General features: G+C 49.3%; 2 protein-coding genes across 4 annotated transcripts in view; one reads left to right on the top strand and one right to left on the bottom strand.

The window, feature by feature from the left end:
• Window positions 1-1140, bottom strand: part of ZMYM3 (zinc finger MYM-type containing 3) — a 33238-nt gene extending 32098 nt beyond the window's left edge. The window contains exon 1 of the mRNA XM_086619409.1: window positions 1122-1140. The gene's annotated coding sequence lies outside the window, so the exon portion shown is untranslated. The remainder of the gene's footprint in view (window positions 1-1121) is intronic.
• Window positions 1141-3467: 2327 nt separating this feature from the next.
• NONO (non-POU domain containing octamer binding) lies at window positions 3468-18060 on the top strand. 3 transcript variants are annotated; one of them, XM_086619715.1, is made up of 11 exons: window positions 3468-3496; window positions 3749-3878; window positions 6269-6489; window positions 7486-7787; window positions 10106-10201; window positions 11261-11457; window positions 11735-11819; window positions 12916-13018; window positions 14402-14444; window positions 15449-15558; window positions 17844-18060. In XM_086619715.1, exons 2-11 carry the CDS (start codon window positions 3758-3760, stop codon window positions 17979-17981), a joined length of 1416 nt encoding a protein of 471 aa, XP_086475841.1. In that variant the 5' UTR covers window positions 3468-3496; window positions 3749-3757; the 3' UTR covers window positions 17982-18060. The 3 variants fall into 3 exon arrangements, with proteins under 3 accessions (XP_086475841.1, XP_086475842.1, XP_009979246.1); XM_086619716.1 differs by having other exon boundaries at window positions 6296-6489; XM_009980944.2 differs by lacking the exon at window positions 3468-3496.
• Window positions 18061-19932: the final 1872 nt, after the last annotated feature.

Here is a 19932-nt window from a genome sequence, read left to right on the forward strand (position 1 = left end):
GCTTTGACTCCTCCAGCAGCACAAGGCAGCTTCATTCCCATGGGGCTGTACTTTTCTCTTACATGGCCTGATCCTCAAGAGCAGCGCATGGCATCCAGGGATCCTCACATCACACTCCGGGCCTCGGGAACACTCCTAAGCCCTGCCCCAGCGCAGACCCACCCCACTCATACTGGGAGAAGGCGGACAGAACGTCTGGCCAGTTCACAGACCATCAGCTGCGTTTTTTGCTACCTCCACAGACTTCATTACTACGTGTGGTGACAGCATCATAAAGGCTGCGGCTGCATGAAGCACCTGCCCAAGACGCAGGGAGAGGCGAGCTGAGAAGGGTGCTGGGGCAGAGCCCCAGGCGCTCAGCAAGCTACGGGCAGCCAAGTGCCAGGGAGAGACCGGGGGCCATTCGCTGCCAATCCCAGTGCAGCTCCCCACAGCAGGGACAGACCCCTCCGGGGTGGGTGCCCCAGCGGCTAGGGTGGTCTCGTGAACCACGAATCCCTGGCCCCAGCCTATGTCCAGGCACCGATACGGCAGAGGGGCAGCCGGCCCCCAGTACCAGGGTGGGGGCCAGCCCAGGGCCTGCCTCTCCCATCCCCCCATGCCAACCGGCACCGGGGCAGGTGCTGCGCGGGGACGGATGTCAGCACGGGGCCTGCCCCGCCACACCGGGGGAGACCTCGACGCGTGTTCTCCCAGCTGGGCGAGGGTCACGCCGCGGCCGCCCCCGTCCCAACCGGCGGGGGCGGGACGAGGCCGCCCCCCCCAGCAGACGCGAGGCCGGTGCCGCATCGGGGTGGGGTCCCCGGGACCCGCCCCCCGCCGTAGGGCGCCCCCAAGCGGTCGCCACGGGGGAGGGGGAGGAGCGGCGCCGGCCCCGCCCCCTCGCGGCGCGGTAGCCCCGCCCCCTTTCGGCACGCGCGCGCCCCGCCCCCCATCCTGTGGGGAAGCCCCACCCGCCCCCTCGGGACCTGCGCCGCACGCGCCTGCCCCGCCCCCACCCACGGGGCCAAGCACGCGCACCTCCCGGGCGGGCGCCTCGAGGCTGCCCCGCGCCGCGCTGCGCCCCACCTGCGCCTCTCGTGCAGCCGCGGGGAGGCGCTCGCGGCCGGTGCCGCTCGTACCTGCCTCCCTGTCGCTGCGCCGCCCGCTCTACTCAGAGCCCGGATTCGGGTCGCGGCCCCTTTAAATGGAGGCGCCGCTCGCAGCCCTCAGCGCGCTGCAGCCCGAGGGGGGGCGGGGGCAGCACCCCATTGGCTGTGCAGAACGAGGGACGCTTTCCCATTGGCCGCAGCGGGGCCTGGGCTCGCGAGACTCGCTTGCAGGCAGCGGCCTCGGAAACACGGAGCGGAGCCCCGCAACAGCCCGGATTCCGCCGGGCGGCCGGAAAGCCCGGAACGGATTCCCGTGGCGGAGTGGGGCCGCGCGAACAGACAGCGCAGAGCCGAATGCGGACAGCCGCCGCACCCTAGTGGGGCACGGCGCGGGGGAGGTGCGCGGCGACGGGCGCGGGCCGGAATGGGCCACCCCAGTCCCCGGTGGGGTCCCCGCGGTCACCCGCAAAGTGCGGAGCGGATCGCGTGGTGTGGGCTTGCCACCCCTCCCCCCCCGCCCTTAACCCTCTCGCTGCTGCCCCGAGGGGTCCAGCCCAGCCGCGCCGCCACAGCCTCTACCTGTGCGCGGTGGACCCGCCCGGCTAGGTCCAGGCGCCGCCACCGCCTCCCTGGAGCTGGAGCGTCTCCCCGGGGCGGTGAGTGACAGCGCGGCCAGGCGGGGCTTCCGCGGGGGCCCGGGACATGGCACCGCCCCCGGGAGGGGCTGCCCCGGCCGGCGCCCGCCGCCCGTACTCCGCCCCCGGCACCCCACCCCCTCTTTGACACCCCCCCACCCAGGCTCCCCAATCCGACCCAGGCCCCGCCCCCTCCGAGTTCCCCCGGCTGCTCTCCCCCACCCGCGCCCCCCCCCCACACCTCCCGGGCTCCCCTCCCCCAACCATGAGAGCCCCCACCCGGGCTACCCTCCCCCACCCGCGGCACCCCCACCCGCGACCCGCCCTCCAACGGGCACCCCTCCCCCATCCATCCCTCCCTCCGTGGGCCCAGCCGTGCCGCCCCGCGCGGTTTCCCCCAGCCAGGCTCGCCCCCCACCCCTCGGGGTTCCCCTCCCGGCGGGACCGCGTTGCCTCCATCCTGGATGAGCACCGTTCTCCCCTTGGCCGCCCCGCTCCCCCGGAGGGCTCCTCCATCCTTCCCCCCGCCCCGGGAGCCAGCCCCCTCGCAGCCAGCGGTTTCGCCTGCCCGCGGGGAACGCGGAGGAGTGCCGGGCTGGGCCCTAGGGGCGCACCGTGTGCGCAGCGCTGGGGCCAGCAGGAGCCGGGGCGACGGAAGGAAAAGCAGGTTTACGGCCGCCAGCGTTGCGGAGAACCGGCCGCACCACCGGCTGTTCCTTGCTCCGAAAGGACTCCCGCACCCGAGGAGCGGGCTGGCCACGGGCTCACGGCACCCCTGCCGGTTACGTGCGACGGGACACGGAGAGGAACGGAAGGTTTTACTGAAAGGCGGTGAACCCAAAGCCCGCCGGAGGCAGTCAGCGACCACGCTCCCGCGGCGCCCGAGCGGACGGTTCCCGGCACCCCGCGGCCGCCGGCGGCAGGGCCCGGCACGGCGTGGCAGGACCCCCCCCGCTCCCGCAGGCCGGTCCCTGTCGCCGAGCCGGCTGCCCTCCCGCGGCGGGCCAGCACCGCCCCGGCGGAGAGGGCTGGCGGGGCGGCGGGAGCCGGGGCCGGCGCACGAGGGGCAGGCACCGGAGCGCCCGCGGCTGCACACGGCAGGAAGCGGGCGCGGGGCTGGGCTGGCGGTCGCCCACAGCTTCTCGAGGAGACCCAAGCGACGTACCGGAACTCCGGTACTCACTGGCCGTAACGGACGGGCAGAGCGGGGGCGGAGAGGCCGCCGCTTCCGCCACTGGCCAGGGCGCGCACGGGGGGATGGGGGGAAGCGGACACCACAGGAGCGGCGTGAGCGCGCGGCGCTGCACGCGCGCAGCCCCTGCAGCTGTCTCTTTAAATCGAACGGCCCGCGCCGCGCCTGTGCGCGTCGTGCGTGTCGTCGTCCGTCCGTCCTCCCCCCCCCCAACCCCGGCACTGCGCCTGCGCCGAGCGCTCCGGCGGCTCGTTGAGCTTCTTTGTCCCTCTCTCGCCTCTCACCCAAGCTTGATCCCTGTGCTACTGATTGGCAGCGCGCGCGCCGCAGTCCGCTGCCGCCGGGCAGCCAATCGGCGGGCTGGCGGGGTGGTTGCTCCCGCTCAGCTACCGTCGGGCTGTGAGTGGCAGCGAGCACGGCCAGTGGCGGCACGGCGCTGGAGGCTGGGCGGCCAATGGGAGCGCGGGTGGTGGGCACCGGGTTAGGTTGCGCGAATTCCGGCCGTGCGCGCGCTCTGCTCCGGGCTGCTGCGGGGCGAGGAGGCCGCGATCCGCCTCGGCGCTGGTGTCCGCCGCTCGGTGAGGCCGCGGCGCGGCGGCTCCGCTCCGCTGGGGTCGGGCGTTCCCGGGCGGTGGTGGCTGCCGCGAGGGCGCTGCCGGTGCCTGCCGCCGTCTGCGCGGCCCGGCCCGCCGCTGCACGCGGCCGCTGAGGCGGGCGGGCCCCTGCGGGGCGGGCCTGGGGGCGGCGGGAGTCACCTGGGGGTTGGGGGCCGCCGGCGGGAGCCCAAGTCGAACTCCGGGCCGCAGCCGACCGGGCGTATCTGCCTCCAGGTGGGGAAGATGCAGGGCAACAAGGGCTTCAGCATGGAGAAGCAGAACCACACTCCGCGGAAGCAGCACCAGCACCAGCAGCACCCGCCGCCGTCCATACCCGCCAACGGGCAGCAGGCCAACAGCCAGAGTGAGTCCCGGGCGCGCCGCGGGGGGCCGCCCGGCCCCGCTTTGGGTAGGCGCTGAGCGATCGCCCTCGCGTTGCGGGGAACTCCGGGTGCTGGTTCGCCGCCGGCTCGTTCGTTTTAGAACAACAAAAACTCCGGTCCTCGAGCAAACAGTGGCTCGCGCTTGCTGTTCGCTTGCAATAGTCAGTTTTTTCCGTTGTTGGAGACGGTGGGTTGTTTCTTGGGATTTTTTGCTCAGCCTCCGCAAAGATGTGTGCGGCTCCCGTAGGTTTGGCTGGGATCTCTTCCTAAGTTTCTTGGGTTCCTGAAGCTGAACAGTGATGTAGAGGATCCTTCTTTGTCTCAAATTCTGAAGGAAAGCTCGCATGAAGAGTTTGGAGGTCTCTGAACCTTTAACAGTGTTTCTGTAAACCTTGCAAATACGAGATAGCCTGTTTTCCGTTGGTGCTGTTTCCTTTTTTTTCCCCCAGCTGTAACAGATGGTTTCTCAACACAGGTTTCCTTATGTACCAGCGAAATAAATTTGCTGTCTGTAGAGACGGAGTTTTAGTAAGAACATTGTTACAGCAGTTTGCAGTCGCTCCTTAAGACTAAATTTTTACATGAGAGAAGGAGGAAATACCCAACTTTACTTAATATTTCAGCATTCAGGTACTAGCTGACATTGATCATGGCTGTTGCTCTAATCGAGTGCGTTTCTGGGTTTGTTCTTAATCAGTGTGGACTGTATCTCTGTAACTCGGGATACAGAGGGGATGCTTCTGAGCTGAGACAAGACGTGTTACTGGTTTCTGGGGCCTTAAGTGCTCTAACTTGGTAGTTTAGATGTACAGCAGCAAGACACTGCTATCAGCGTTTTCAGGGGAGGAAATGCTTTAGTTATATTAGAGTTTTTTTTTTTTTTTTTTTTTTTAGTTTGGACACTTTGGCTGTTCAAAACAAAAGCTTATAGAAGTCATGTACACTTTGCATGATTCCTGTATGTGTTTTGTCTGTCAAAGTTGCAAGTTTAACTATATACACGCATGCAGAGCTACTGGGTTGGTTAAAAAAAAACCCTGCATGCTTTTACTGGGTGGCCCTGTTAAACAGGCTCCTTATCAGCTCATAGGAAATAACAGACAAGGGTGGCAGACCAGTCAGTTTCCAGTCAAGTTGGAAAAAATACACCACAACAACTGTATTGTGTTCTCACAGAGATCAGCTTATAGTTAGTGACTGTATTTCAGATTCCGTTGAGTGGATCCGCCTAAGGCAGAACAGTGATGCTGGTATAACTCTACTCTAAGTCCCTCCTAGGGTATTCACAGGCCTTCCAGTTGGTACCGAAATACTTCTGGTAATGGTGTGAGGAAGTTCACAAGACAAAAGCACTCATGCACCCTTGCTGTATGAAGTAGATAACTTACTCTCACTATTCTTCAGTAGATGTACCGTCAGTTGTCTTTTTTGCCGTGCTTCACAGCCTAAATCAAGCCACTCCTGTTGGTAACTTGTTTCATGTGTTGGCCATGAAGTGTGTCCTCTGCAAAGCAAAAGAATGGCTTTCTATGGCTTGTGTGGGGAAGTTTCATATGCATTTAAGAAAATGGGACACAGGAAGGTAAAGTGGTGATGAAGCCAACCCGTGTCTGGCGTAGAGCAGATCTTCCAGAATCGTGCTGAATTAAGGGTTAAAGATTGTATATGCCTGTGGGGATTTGAGAATGTTTCTACAATCTGTCTTGTCTATTACTGGTAGATATAGCATTACTTACTGAATATAGATTTTTGTTTTTATAACAACTTTGTAGTTTCTTCTGAGGTCTCACCTATATGGCTGGGTTTTGGGGTGTTTTTTTTCACTGTTTTCACCATTCCAGCCTTCTCTTCAGCTCGGAATCCAAGACTCTAGAACCCAAATCCCATCTTGTAGAATGACACTTATCTCAAACGTTATCTGTCTGGGCAAAATTTCCTCTTGTTTGTGTATTTTTCTAGATATCTGGGGTTGTTTATTTTTTTTTTTAATTAAAAATCTAGTTGACCAAACTGTGGCTTTCATATGCTTATTCAGGTTGTAATAGGAAAATCCTGTATTGTGACTATAGTTGATTTTGTTGCAGGCCAGTCGTCTTTACTAGATCTCCAAAAGTTGAGTGAAATCTCTCATGTTATTTCAAGCCGCAGTCTGTTTATAGACTGTCTTTCACAGGTGTTAATGAGGGCTGATGTTCAAGCATGTGTTCTCTTTAAAAAGAACATGGGCCCATTCTGAAATAAAATCCCCTTGTTGCTGGAGAGGTGGCTGGAGAGGTTTGAGATCAGAGTGATAGGTGGTGTTGCCTGTATTGTCCTGTGTCTCTGTGTTCACTGTGATGAAACCTAATAGAATTTATCCCCCCAACTGTAGAGCAGCTGTGTACCTTATTCCCCTCAGATGAAGGCCTGACTATTGACCTGAAGAATTTCCGGAAACCCGGCGAAAAGACCTTCACCCAAAGAAGCCGCCTGTTTGTGGGGAATCTGCCCCCAGATATCACAGAAGAAGAGATGAGAAAGTTGTTTGAGAAATATGGCAAGGCAGGTGAAGTTTTCATACACAAGGACAAAGGCTTTGGCTTTATCAGGCTGGTGAGTGACTTGCTACCTTTGGGGTATTTTCGTGGCAGTGAATCACGCTGGAGGAGTACTGCTGATTGGAAGAAGTAGATTTTCAGATGCTGTGCTAATTAAGCCTGCTGTCGATTTTAGTAACCTGGAATATGGGATCAGCTTCTACAAGTGGTTTGTGTGGAGCTTGTTAGGAGAAGGAATGTGAGTTCAGGCAGCTTTTGGCTGAGATATCTGATAAAGTTATTCTGAAGTCAGCTGGTAGAAAACGAAGAAAACATGAACGTTATAGCCAAGGTGGGCTTCCGTTTTCTGTCTGTGAATGTAAGTTGTCATGCAATATTACTGGGATGATGGATGCTCATGAGGTAGGAGATCTCTAGATGGTCACATTGAAGTGTGGCTAGGAGGGAGGCAGCTACCAAGTAATGGTTCCCAGACTTTATGGGCTCGTATACTACCTTGCTGAGAGACTCGAGGTTAGTGAATGGAGCCTGAGGTTCCCACACCAAAGTTTGGGGCACTATGCTGTACTTGGTAGTAACTTGAATGAGTGGAAAGGTGTGAAACTGGCATAGGATGTCTTTCATGGATTGTCATACAATCAGGATTTCCTTTCATAGTTATCAGACTTGACTAATAGCTGAATCATGATTTTTATTTTTTAATGTATTTATCTTTTAAAAAGAGTTATGCTTTGTAGCCTTAGTATAATTATGTCTGGTAGATAACAATCATGTAATTGTTTGCTTAGTTCGTACTGGCTGTTGGATGAAACTTATGTCTGATCTGTTTTTTACTCCCAAACTCTGCACATGCCTGTTCAGCTGGAATCATTGGTAACAAAGAATGGCTGTGGGTTGTTAGTGTGCTTTTTACCGTGCTATGGGAGGATTATTTGTTCCTCTCCTGTGAAGTACGTGTGCAGGGGAAATAGGCTTGTGATTCCTTTGTGACTTTGACTAGCTGATTCTGTACTGCATTGAGAGTTTTAATGATAACTTTTTTTATCTTCAGGAAACTCGCACTCTGGCAGAGATTGCAAAGGTGGAACTAGACAACATGCCTCTCCGTGGGAAGCAGCTAAGAGTGCGTTTTGCATGCCACAGCGCATCGCTGACAGTCAGGAACCTGCCTCAGTTTGTGTCCAATGAGCTCCTGGAGGAAGCCTTCTCAGTGTTTGGCCAGGTGGAAAGGGCTGTGGTTATTGTGGATGACAGAGGACGATCCTCTGGGAAAGGCATTGTGGAGTTCTCAGGGAAGCCTGCTGCTAGGAAAGCCCTGGATAGATGTAGTGATGGGTCTTTCCTGCTAACTACGTAAGTGTGGAGTGCGAGAAGTGCTGTACTGGCATGTGTGCAGGTTGATGGGTGGCATTGGCTTGTGAGCAATGTTTCCTAACACCAGAGCGGGACAGATGAGATATGGGGCAGAAGGTGGTAGGTGGTTTGCCCAGGGAGAACTTTTGTTCCAACAAGAGTGAGTCTGTGCTGAAACTCAGGTCTGAAAACTTTCTTCTGGGAAGCTGCTAGTGGGGTAAGTGCATAAAACTTCCCAATAAGCTTTTTCTCTGTAAAGCCTTCTTGGGCAATTAAAGTAGCCTTGAAGAAGCAGGAGCTATTTCAGAGACCATCTGTATCATTAACCCTAACCATTCTATGATTCTATGATTTGTTGGAAACGAGACTCAAGCGTGTTAATTGCGTGCGCTAGGTCGCTTCAGAGGGGAGTCATGGGGTGGGACTTCACTCATTCCACGTGAGGTGGAATGCTGACCCACTACTGTGGTTATGGGACGTGTGGGAGAAGCCGGTCAGATAGATGGGATTGCTTGGAGTTCTCACCATAATAAACTGTTTTCCTTGTGCTTGAATATCATAAGGCAATGAAGCGTGTTCTTACACAGTTGCATGAACTTGCTCAAGTAAATTACTAATTCTAGATGTCTTCCACACAGCACAGCTTGTTGCTATTAAGAGGTAGCCATTTTTGATCTCTTGGAAATAAAAATTACTGTATGTTTTGTGTGTATGCACTGAGAATTTGTGAATAGAATACTTCCTGAAATTGGGGCTGTATTGCTAATTCCTGAAGTAAGTAAGTTTTGTGCTCTTTGCTTATCTCTTTTTTTCTTGGAGACCTGCATATGGCACAACCATACGCGAGCACATTCAGTTTCAAAAAACAGGTGGTTTGGTTTTTCAATATCTCTGTTTCTCCCTGAAACCCTTCAGGGATAGCTAGCATAGTGTGTAGCGCTCTGCAGGAGGGTTGCTGTTGGGGTGCTTTTGCTGATTCAGAAGTCTGTATCCTGAAAGAGCCATGAAAACGCAGTTTTAGAAGTGATCCTGCAAAACTAATCGCCAGTGTATAACCGAGAGCACCCGAGGGTCACATTCCATCTTTTTGTAGCCATCAGTGTAGTAGATTCTGATATCAAGGACAGCAAACCAGTATGTTGCTTGTTTCTAGTTATGGTTTGGTTTTGATTAATATTTTTCTGGTTTGTCCTAGTTCATGATAGTAGCAGCTAGATAAACTGATGGGAATTAGTTCAAATTGGAAAACAAGACTATTATAATGGAATATGTCATATAAAAGTGAAAAGCTACGTTGTGGATCTTCAGCTGAGGAGAGAGATTTTAGCCTCTCGTGTTCAAGGCCAGGTTGGATGAGACGTTGAGCAACCTGATGTAGTGGAGGGTGTCCCTGCCCATGGCAGGGTGTTGGAACTAGATGATCCTTGAGGTTCCTTACAACCCAAACCATTCCATGATTCTGTCCTGCCTTCCTGCTGGAGTCTGGGCACAACTTGCCGCTTACCATAGCGCGATCATTTCTCTTCCATTTGCCTCACTCTGCAAATGGGGTTGAGGAGCTAATGGAAGCTGTGGTGCCGCATTGTGCTGAGGATGAGCAGTGTCAGTGCTGTGGTGGGAGCTAACTCAGAGACTGGGAACACTTCTGTTAAATGCTTTCTTCTGCACACAGAAACCAGGAAGACAGAAGCACACCTGTGCAGTGACTGTGTTGTGAAGTGCACAAGTGGATTTCTCGGGGGAGGTCGGGGATTCAGACAGGGCCCAGCAGGCTCTTTCAGAGCACTGCTGCTTGACAGTAATGGCATGTGGTGGTCTCACCAGGAGAGTGTGACTGAATGGTATGGTCAGCAACCTCCAGTGCGGAGCAGTGTAGTTACTCTTCGCTTTAGGAAGCTATAGAAGGGCACACAAGGACTTGTGCAGCCCATAGTTGGCCATGTAGCAAGGGAGGAAAGGGAGAAAAAACAGACTTTAGGGACTACAAGACTTCATGCTGAGTAGATCCTAATAGGGGCTGCCAGATTCCAGTTAAGCTGTCAGTTTGAACCAGTAACTGCAAGTATTCTTCTTTCAGTACAATTTTGGTTTGTAGTCAACAAGGATTTTGTTTAACAGTTCAACTTCTGTTCCAGAAAGAAAGAAAAAAGTGTTCAAAGTGATTTCTGGTTTCACTTTGGTTGAGATCCCCAACTGCTCTGAATTTTTTGGGCAGTGCTAAAAGCAGTATTTTCTAAGTCCAAACACAGTACACTTGCTTTCTTACACTGCAAGCTCATTCTTGAATTTTCTTGAAGCACTTCATCTTTTATTTACAGATTCCCTCGGCCTGTCACTGTGGAGCCCATGGATCAGTATGATGATGAAGAGGGACTGCCAGAGAAACTAGTCATCAAAAACCAGCAATATCACAAGTATGTGCCTGCCGTGCGACAGGAGATTGAGACTACCTGTGGACTAGGACATTCAGTGGTGCCTTAGTCTTAGGAGGGTGGCTCATCAGTGCTACTGAAGGTCCTCTTTTCTGTGAATGTGACCTGACTCTGGAAAGAGAATTGCATACACTGTGTTCTTGCCATGGTTAGCTGAAAGAAAGCAGTGGTTTTGGATCCGCACTGATGGATAAGACTGGCAGCCTCCACTTCTTTTTCTGTTTCAGTTGTTTCAGTTGTTCAGTCTGTTTCAGTTGCTGGGATAAAAAATTGAGATAATGTGAGATCCCCTTGCTCAGGTGGGAATCTGAAGCAAAGACTTCAGTTACTTGCTCTAAGTATTATGGAAAGTCTATAGAGGAAACATATTTGAACCCACAGTGGAAATTTAAGGAATTATGTGAATAGCATTAGGAGATTGTAGAGCTATCCAGGTGTAAGGCCAAGGTCTTTGAAGGCTTCCCAGTGTACATAGGTATCATGTGAGCTGAGCAGTGGGAATTCACAAACCATGTGAGCTCATTAATTTTTCAGGTAAGGAAGATGAGAGCTTCAGGAGCTGGGAGGTTGCCTTAGGAATAGTCACATGCTCCAGATGCAGGGTCTGCAGAGATTAGTGAAATAAATGCACACATTTGGGCAGTGTCTGTCCATAAGACGTGCAGCAGGAGCAAAGACTGTTTCTTTAAAGAATACTTCCGAATTTCTTTACCCAGAATCTTTTGGTGTCTTATGAAAGCAGTGTCATTGTTTTTTATGGAGGAGGATGGTACACAGTTTCCACGTACAACTAATCCTGCAGAAGGATTCTGCCTAGATTTCTCCTTTCAGTAAGGTGGTTCCTGAGGAGCAGACAAACTGCTATCTCAGGCATAGCTATTTGTGAGAAAGTAGAAGCCAAAGTGGTTCCTTAGTTTTTGGGCTAAGAAACACATTTCTAACTGTTAAAAGGATCTGCCATTGCATTTAACACATAAATGTATTTTTCTTGGTTCCTCCTTGCTCTGTTGAAGCATTCACTAGCTCTTCCTCATTTGACAGGGAGCGTGAGCAGCCTCCTCGATTTGCACAGCCTGGCAGCTTTGAGTACGAATATGCCATGCGTTGGAAGGCTTTAATAGAAATGGAGAAGCAGCAGCAAGAACAAGTAGACCGCAACATCAAGGAAGCTCGAGAGAAGCTGGAAATGGAAATGGAAGCAGCTCGCCATGAGCACCAAGTTATGCTCATGCGACAAGGTACCAATCAAAGATAAATACAGTACCAGAACATGACCCTGCCACGTCCAGGGTGGTCGTGGCATCTCAGTCAGCTGGCTAGAGCCCACTGGAGGTGAGCTGTGGTGCAGCTACCTGACTTGTAACCAAGCATGGTAGTGGCAAACGAGTGCAGCAATGTTATTGCATTGCTAGAGGCTCTGTTACCTTGTTCTGTTGTGTGTCGTGGTTCTAGTTTAGCAATTGGTAAGAGGTGGCATGGGAGACGAGTTTGGGGTTTTTATGTTGTCTTTTACAGATTTAATGAGACGCCAGGAAGAGCTGAGGAGAATGGAGGAATTGCATAACCAAGAAGTACAAAAACGTAAACAGTTGGAACTCAGGTAAGGGGGGCAGGTTATGAAATGCTGTGACTCTGTAATATTAATGAATGAAATGCTTCTTCAGTGCACCTAATTGTTTAGGGTGATAATTTAATTACTGCCCAAAGTGTGGCTGTTATGTAGGGCCTTTTTGTTCGTAGGGAGAGTGTACAGTTGGTTTAAAGTGGAAGAGTTAGGAGTTTCTTCCACTGATTAGTATTTGGTTTTTTACAGTTCTGTATCTCAATTTAGCTCAGATAGGAAAAAAAACAGAATAAGGCTTCGGTGCTGCAGGTAGGGAAACCTCATTATAGCATTTATCTTTTCAGATATTTCTCTCAGAGATTTCTCTCTTAATCTCAGAGATTTCTCTCTCTGTTCCACCTCTTCCTTGTCTCTGGGTCTTTTGGAGAAGCTCCAGGAAGACCTCCAGACTGCTTCTGTAGAAGAGGCTTGAGAACTGTCTAGCTCGTATGCATTATATTGCACATAGTCGGCATGTATTTGGGAGCTGCTGTGTACATGGAGTCATTTAGGATGGAAGAGATCTTTAAGATCATTGAATCCAACTGCCAAGTCGACCACTAAACCAGGTCCCTAAGTGCCACATCTAGGCTTTTAAATACCTCCAGGGATGGTGATTCAGCTACTTCCTTGGGCAACCTGTTCCAATGCCATATCCAATCTAAACCTTTCCTGGCGCAATTTGAGGCCGTTTCCTCTTGTCCTGTTACTTGCTATTTGGGAAGAGAGACTGACACCAACCTTGCCGCAACCTCCCTTCAGGTAGTTGTAGAGTGGTCAGATCTGCCCTCAGCCTCTTTTTCTGCAGACTGAATAACCCTGGTTCTCTTAGCCGCTCCTCATGAGATGCACACGTAGGTATGCTCATGTTGGGTTTTGTAATGAACTCCTTAAAATTGAAACTGTTTGAAACGTCTTGGTGTGCATACCCGTTTCTGTTTTCATCATGAGGTATCTAATATTTTACAGCTTCAGCAAAATAATGTTTTTAAAGTTGTAGGTTTGCAAACATGACCCATTAGACAGCACTGCAACACTATGATACAGGTGGTTGGTGTATCTTGTGCTGAGCATCCTTGGGCCTTTTTTGCAGGCAAGAGGAAGAACGCAGGCGTCGTGAGGAGGAAATGAGAAGGCAGCAAGAAGAGATGATGAGACGCCAGCAGGAAGGCTTTAAAGGGAATTTTGCTGATGCGGTATGAGTGCTTCTGCCTTCCTGTTACATCTGGACAGACATTAGGTTTTTGCCCTTCTACAGCACGAGGCTTTCTGTGAATGCTTAACTTGTGTGAGGGACTCTACATCTCTAGGGAGTTTGCGCTAAATTCTTGACTCCCTCAAATCTTAATACAGTTCAGTCTGGAAAATATAACTACTCTGGTTACTGTCGCACTGCTGTTCGTGTAGGACCCTCACTAGCTGTCTTGCTGTTCAGAAAAATATAGGCTAACTAATTTTATTCTAACAGTAACAAGGATGTACTGTCCTGAAGTACTTACTGCTGCAGAGCCCTGTTCTGGTCATATGTCTGACTGTATCCTTAGCCTGCGGTCTGTCTTAGTCACGCTGAGATGAAATGGTCACAACTTGAGGCACTGCTGCAGGCACAATAATTACTTGTACTTAAAGTGAGCTGGTCAAGTATTTTCTTGTGAAATGTGTGATAACCTGCCTTTTAGTAGTAGTATCCATAGTTCTATAAAGAACTGTCTTAGAATTCATTTCCAATCCCAGCAACTTTCTATCGTGGAGGCAGCTGTGGTGCTATTGAGGTGGTATAATGACATCGGTGCAACTGAGTGGCAAGTGTTTATGTATCCTAGTAAAAAATTGGTTCCTAAGCAAAATAGCTAAATATATGCCAAACCAAAGGGCCAAAAGCACATGACTGATTTAAATACGTGAATATTACCCTGTGTAGCAGAACTTCTGATTTCTCTAAATAATAGTGCCTTTGTCTGATAAACAGTGGCACTGAGACTACAGATGAAGTGAAATCTGTTCTTAGTTCCCACTGTGTACTCTCTTCAGTAGTACTCTCACTGAAGTGAGGAGGTGCTCCTAGCTTTGCAGTGAGGGAGATTTGTGGTGTGCCCCCTATGCTCAGTTAATAAAAGAGAAATTGAACTCAGTAACTGGTATTTTAATGCAAGAAACCCAGTGCTGCATCTTTATGTAAGCTTGCATTCCTTTCAGCATAAAAAGCTGCTTAGCTATGCTAAGGAAGTAGCAAAACTAATTCTATTTAATGTGTTACTGCTGCTCAGCAGATCTTTCCATCTAGATATCAGATGCCTCTTTATGCTGCTGTTTGGTAAAATCGGCACACGCAGCTTTGCTGCTGGATGTTTCAGCATGATTGTGAAAAACAGTCTTTCAGAATGAGATTATTTTTAAATAAGACCTGTTTGTTCAGCAGTCATGTGAAGGTAGCTCAGATCTTCTTTCGAAATCTACCCTGGGAATTACTTTTCTACACAGTTTTCAGTAGTAAAACCCCAGAACTCATTGAGTTTGTATAATTATATTTTTAAAAAGCCTGAATTTTTATCATTTTAAATGGATGTCTGTTTTTCCAGAGGGAGCCACCAGACATGAGAATGGGACAGATGGGTATGGGAGGTAAGAGTATTCTGTGGCCATCTTTGTTCCTATGCATGTTCCTTTCCTCCTTTACAAAATCTGTGCATTTTTTAGTGGTCTTAATTTATTGCCTTCTTATTTAGAAACTCAGTCATAGTAATCTAGTTCAGTGACAGGAAGCATTCACGTCACAGGAAACAAAGTTTCGAGTATGAGGCGGTACTGTGTATTTGTGTAAGACTCAGGTCAGTAAGCAGAAGACTCGGTTGAAGTCGCCATCAGGCACATAGTGTGCTTCAGAAGTTTGTGCTGATACAGAAACTGGTGTGACATGTAGTGTTGGACCTTGAGCCCAGGAAGTGATTACTGTATTTCCATATTTAAAGTTTCAGGCCACACGTACAAGAGCAAGTAAATAGTAAATAAATTCTCAGCCTGGAGAAGAGAAGGCTCCGGGGTGATCTTTTAGCAGCTTTCCAGTACCTAAAGGGGGCCTACAGGAAAGCTGGAGAGGGACTTTTTACAAGGGCGTGTAGTGATAGGACAAGGGGCAATGGCTTTGAACTGAAAGAGGGCAGATTTAGGTTAGATATAAGAAAGAAATTCTTTACATTGAGGGTGGTGAGGTACTGGAACAGGTTGCCCAGAGAAGTTGTGGCTGCCCCATCCCTGGAGGTGTTCAAGGCCAGGTTGGATGAGGCTTTGGGCAACCTGGTGTAGTGGAGGATTTCCCTGCCCATGGCAGGGGGGTTGGAACTAGATGATCTTTAAGGTCCCTTCCAACCCTAACCATTCTATGATTCTAGGTGATGAGGTCTTAGTGGTTCATGAAGGTGAGTGTTAGAGCCTGCTGTAGTTTCAGATAAAACTGGGAAGAAAGATGTGTTTGTCTTGACCTAATAGTGCAAAGCTACTTAATAGACTGGGGCTCTGTCCCTGCATATAACACTGCTGGGAACTCACATGGTGATTTGTGTCTCTGGAGCATGAGTAGACCCCAGGCACTCTGTCTGCCAGGACTGTTCTTCAGTTTTCTTTTTCAGGTACCATTGGCATGAACAACAGAGGAGCTATGGGTGGTACTAATGTCCCAGCTGCTGCACCTCCTGCAGCTGGTCCTGGAGCCATGATACCTGATGGAGCCATGGGAATGGTAACTATCTCCCTGTGCTTTTTGTACACACCTTTTAAATGCACATTATGTTGTTTCCATTGCTAAGTGCTATCCTGCTAAAGTTGAAACTTGTTTGTCCACCTTGGCCTGTGCTTAACTCCCGCTGAAATCTTTAGAAGTTAATCTTGCCTTGATACTAGTTGGTAATTTTCAGGAGATAGAGCAAAGTCTCATAAGTACTTTACTTCCAAGATAGCTAGTGCTAAAACGTTTCCTAGAAAGATTTTTAAATGGCAAATGGGAAGCATTTTGTTGAATTGGGAGTGTTTTGAGAGTAGATTCTTGCAGGCTTAAAGCCAAGCTTTCAGGAAGGTTCTGCCCATCACCAGCTTTAAAAACAATTATCTCCTATGCAAACAGGCTAAAATCAGTATGGTAATAGTGTGCTAAAATGAGTTCAGCTGATGTTCTTAGGAGGTGAAGAGCAAAGAATCAATGGAGATTATGCTTATTTATTTGCCAATTTTAATATTTAATTTAGTTTTAAACTTTACTGCAGAGCTTTACAATAGACCATGGATACCGTGGCATGTCATTCCCCTCTGTCATACAAAGGATCAATCCTCTCACAATGTCAGCACTTCAGCCAGCAGCAGGAACAGCAGCATAGTCAAGTTTATCCTGAAAGTTTATCTTTCTGTAGCAGCTTATATCAATCAATCTAATAAATTTTCCCGTAAACTTTCCTACTTAGACTTCTTGATCTATTTTGACTGCTACATCATGGATTTTTTTCATCATAAAAAACAGTTTAATTTGGTTGTAGGCTTTTGTACCTAAGTGATGGAGACAGTGGAGTGGCTGAGGTTAAGGGAATGCATACTACATGAGGAAATTAAGGGGGAACATGAAGAGAGGAATGGAAGGGGAAGGTGAGTTCAGATCAATATGATGAAATAGTACCGTTTAGACCAAAAAGCGGTAAGCCATTTCTCTGATAGCCAGAAACACGTATAGTCTTTTTGGAAACTATTTATTTGTCCTGGCCATGTGCTTGGTTTTAGGAGTTACCGAGCCCATGTATTCCAGCTTTTTATTCATGTAGGGAGCAGTTACTTTGCATGTTTGCTCCAGCTGCTTGGGGTGATTGCAGTGTCCTTCTCTGTGACGTGTCCCACAGGAAAAGTTCATGATTACTCAGAATTTTTCATCTGTAGAGAGGGAAAAAAGTAGGAGGAGTGCTGTGTTACTGCTGGTGCCTCCCCTGCACTGCCAGCAAAGTAAGCACTGAGTCCCTGAGACTTCCCCATTGACAATTTTACTGAAGTTTGGGTCTGTATTCTGTAGAACCAGGCAATACCATGGAGTCGTCTACAGTACTAATACCAACTATGATGTGTATATATGTGTCACGTTACACTGCATATATATGTATCACTGCCATAAACCCGTGGACAAAGAATAAATGGAGCTCAGGAGCCTGGTGTAAAGCAGCTCTGCTCTGTGTAGTCACTTAGCCCCAGTCCAGGGGGGAGGAAGAGAGAGTGGTTGCCTCCAGTACCTTTTCCAAAAGAAGTACCATGTCCACCTTGAGGACATTCAAGCAGTGGAGCAGGTTGCCCAGAGAGGCTGTGCAGGCTTTATCTTTGGAAGTTAACAAGACCTGACTGGATGGAGATGTGACTAACCTAGTCTAGCCTCATGGACGACTATACTTTGAGCAGGAGTTTGAACTATGGACCTCCTGAGGTACCTTCCAAACTGAATTATCGTTTGATCATCTCCTTTCTGCTGGAAGGAAGAGGCTGTGCAATTGCTGTGCAACAGCACCAACCCAACCAGGAGAGGAGAGAACCAAAGGAATGGAAATAACAGGACACAGGGCACAAGACTAGTGTTGCAGACTTGTTTTGGAATCGGAGTATTGTGTACGCCTGGATTGTGATAGCGCTGTAGTAGCGGTATCTGCTCCTCATTTACCTTCAGTTTACGCGAAGGGAGTATGGTGGAAATGAGATGTTCTCCTTTCTCAGACTGCATTACTGACATGCTCCACAGCAGGGCACTAGTCTCTGAGATGGTGCAAGCTGTGTTCCAGTATGTTTGACTACAAGTTACATGAGGAAAAAACTTGGTCCTGCAATGGTCCTGTCAGTCCTGTTTTGGAGCTTTGAAGATATTTTTGGTGGGGTAAAGGTTTGTAGCAAGGTCAGCTGGAATTGTGGAATCCTGGTAGAATTCCAATCAACTGAAATTGCTTTTAACTGTCTTTTGTTTTCCCTTGTTTTTCTTCCTGCCTCTTCTGCATTTCCCCTCATTACCAGACTCCACCACCACCTGCAGATCGCTTTGGTCAGGGCGGTGCAATGGAAGGCCTTGGAGCGATGGGAGGGAACCCACCTGCCTTCAACAGAGGAAATCCAGGGGGTGATTTTGGCCCTAACAAGCGTCGCAGATACTAACGGGATTAAGCTACCCCCTGCACATGCCCCAAAGAGGAATGGAATCTTGGCAGGCCATGCAGAGTTCAGCTGGTGGGTGCAGGGGTGGGGTGGGGGTGGGAGGCATATTAAAAATAGTTAATTAGGGCCTGTTTTGGTAAAGCCACTCTAGGACAAGGGGAGTGCAGTCTGACTGGTAAAGGTTTTAGAAAATTTCATGTGGTGCATTCCTATAATTTCAATGTGAAAAAAGGATTCTGGGAGGCTGCCGTGGTTGTTCAGTAATGGTAAAATCTGGCAAGGACCCTAATGCCTTGACCGTTCTGGGTTTCCTGTTTGTAGCTACAACTGCAGTATGTCTTGGCATTTTTTTAGCGTAGCGTACCTTGCTTAAGAGCACAGGGAAGTCTCTGGAGAACTAGGGCAGCATCTGGGTACTTTGCAGCTCCCATGATTCTGTAAATTTATATAGCTCCAAATGATCCATCATGTAGTGATTGGGGGAGATTTTATGTTCTTTTTTTTTTTTTTTGTCCTCCTAACTTGTAGTTATTATTTTTATTTGGACCATCTGTTTCTTTAAAGTAGTTGACTGTCATGTGCCGCCTGAATGACTGGGAGGCTCTTGTTGGGATGGATTTTTTGATAACGTGTTGTATCACTGTTTATTTTTACTGGTTAGTAAAGTACAATCTCTTGGACAAAGATACTGTATCTCATGCTGAAGATTTAACTGAAACAAATGTTTGTATAATCTTAACCTTGCCTGTCTTTTGTGTAGAAGTACTACAAGTTTTTTCATTTAGTGTAAACTCTTTGAACACAAGCTGTAATTGTCCCACTAACAAGTTTGAGTTTGTCTGAGAAATGTTACAGGAATGCATTATTAAAGTGGATTTTAAGCCTTTTTTATCTGTGTTATCTTTCTGTTTTTTGAATAAAAATGTGTACGTATGGATTGAAGCAAATCAAGCTTCAGATTATGGCACAAAAGTTGTTCTTGCATAGGTCTGTAAAGTGAATGTTCAACCCTGGAGAATTTTCTAACAGTTCTTGTTACAGAAAGAATTTTATTTATGTATTGAAATAAGACCTTCAACTTCAGCATTTCAGAATACAATGTGAGAGCTCCTGATGCACCCAGGAGTATGTATCTGTGTAACAGTATGTATCTGTGTTGTAATGAAGTGAGATGCAAGACTCTCTCGTGTGTCACTGGAAGCTGGAACTGTGTCACTGGGGGTTGGAACTAGATGATCTTTGAGGTCCCTTCCAACCCAAACCGTTCTATGAAGCGTGGAGTTCCGTTTGTGTCTCAGCTGCCAAGTTGTGTTTCTGCCCTGTGTGGCAGTTGCCTCTGGCTGGGATCCAGACCTTCCTGCAGAGCTCGGAGCTGCTGGGACAGAATTTGGAGGAGTGGTAACTGTCAGTGGCAACAGGGACGCTTTAGCTTGTGTGATGCATGAGGGAATTTAGGGACAGGAGCCTTCTGTGAGTTGTGTTTGTGTATTGAAGGGGGAACAGAGAGGGAAGCGTAGAAAGAAATTTAGGTGGGAAAGGGAGGGAGAAAGAGTTACAGCCTAGGAGTATAAGGAGCTGCCTTACAGACTTGTGAAATAATAGGGAAGATGCAAACATTTTCAGATGCCTAATGTTACCACGGCAATAACCTTAAAAAATTAGAGTTTGGTCCTGTTAGGTACTCTCTGAGTAGGGAAAGATGAACTAATCACTCTGGAGGCTTTATGGGTTTAACGCTGTCAATTATGGCTTATAATTAGCCTGGAGTGGGACGATTGGTAAGAAGCAATATGGAAGAGAGGCTGCAGCTGATGCTTTTGTTTCTTTTGCTTGTTTTCTTCTTGCCATGTTTGAAAGCATCAGCACGAGTAGCTGGCTGGCTGAGATGATGCAGCATTTAATGGTGATTATCAGGGTAATTGTGACTTACCTGTATGTACAGTATGAAGAG

This window comes from Tauraco erythrolophus, chromosome 13, assembly GCF_009769465.1.
Source record: "Tauraco erythrolophus isolate bTauEry1 chromosome 13, bTauEry1.pri, whole genome shotgun sequence".
NCBI classification, from domain to species: domain Eukaryota; kingdom Metazoa; phylum Chordata; class Aves; order Musophagiformes; family Musophagidae; genus Tauraco; species Tauraco erythrolophus.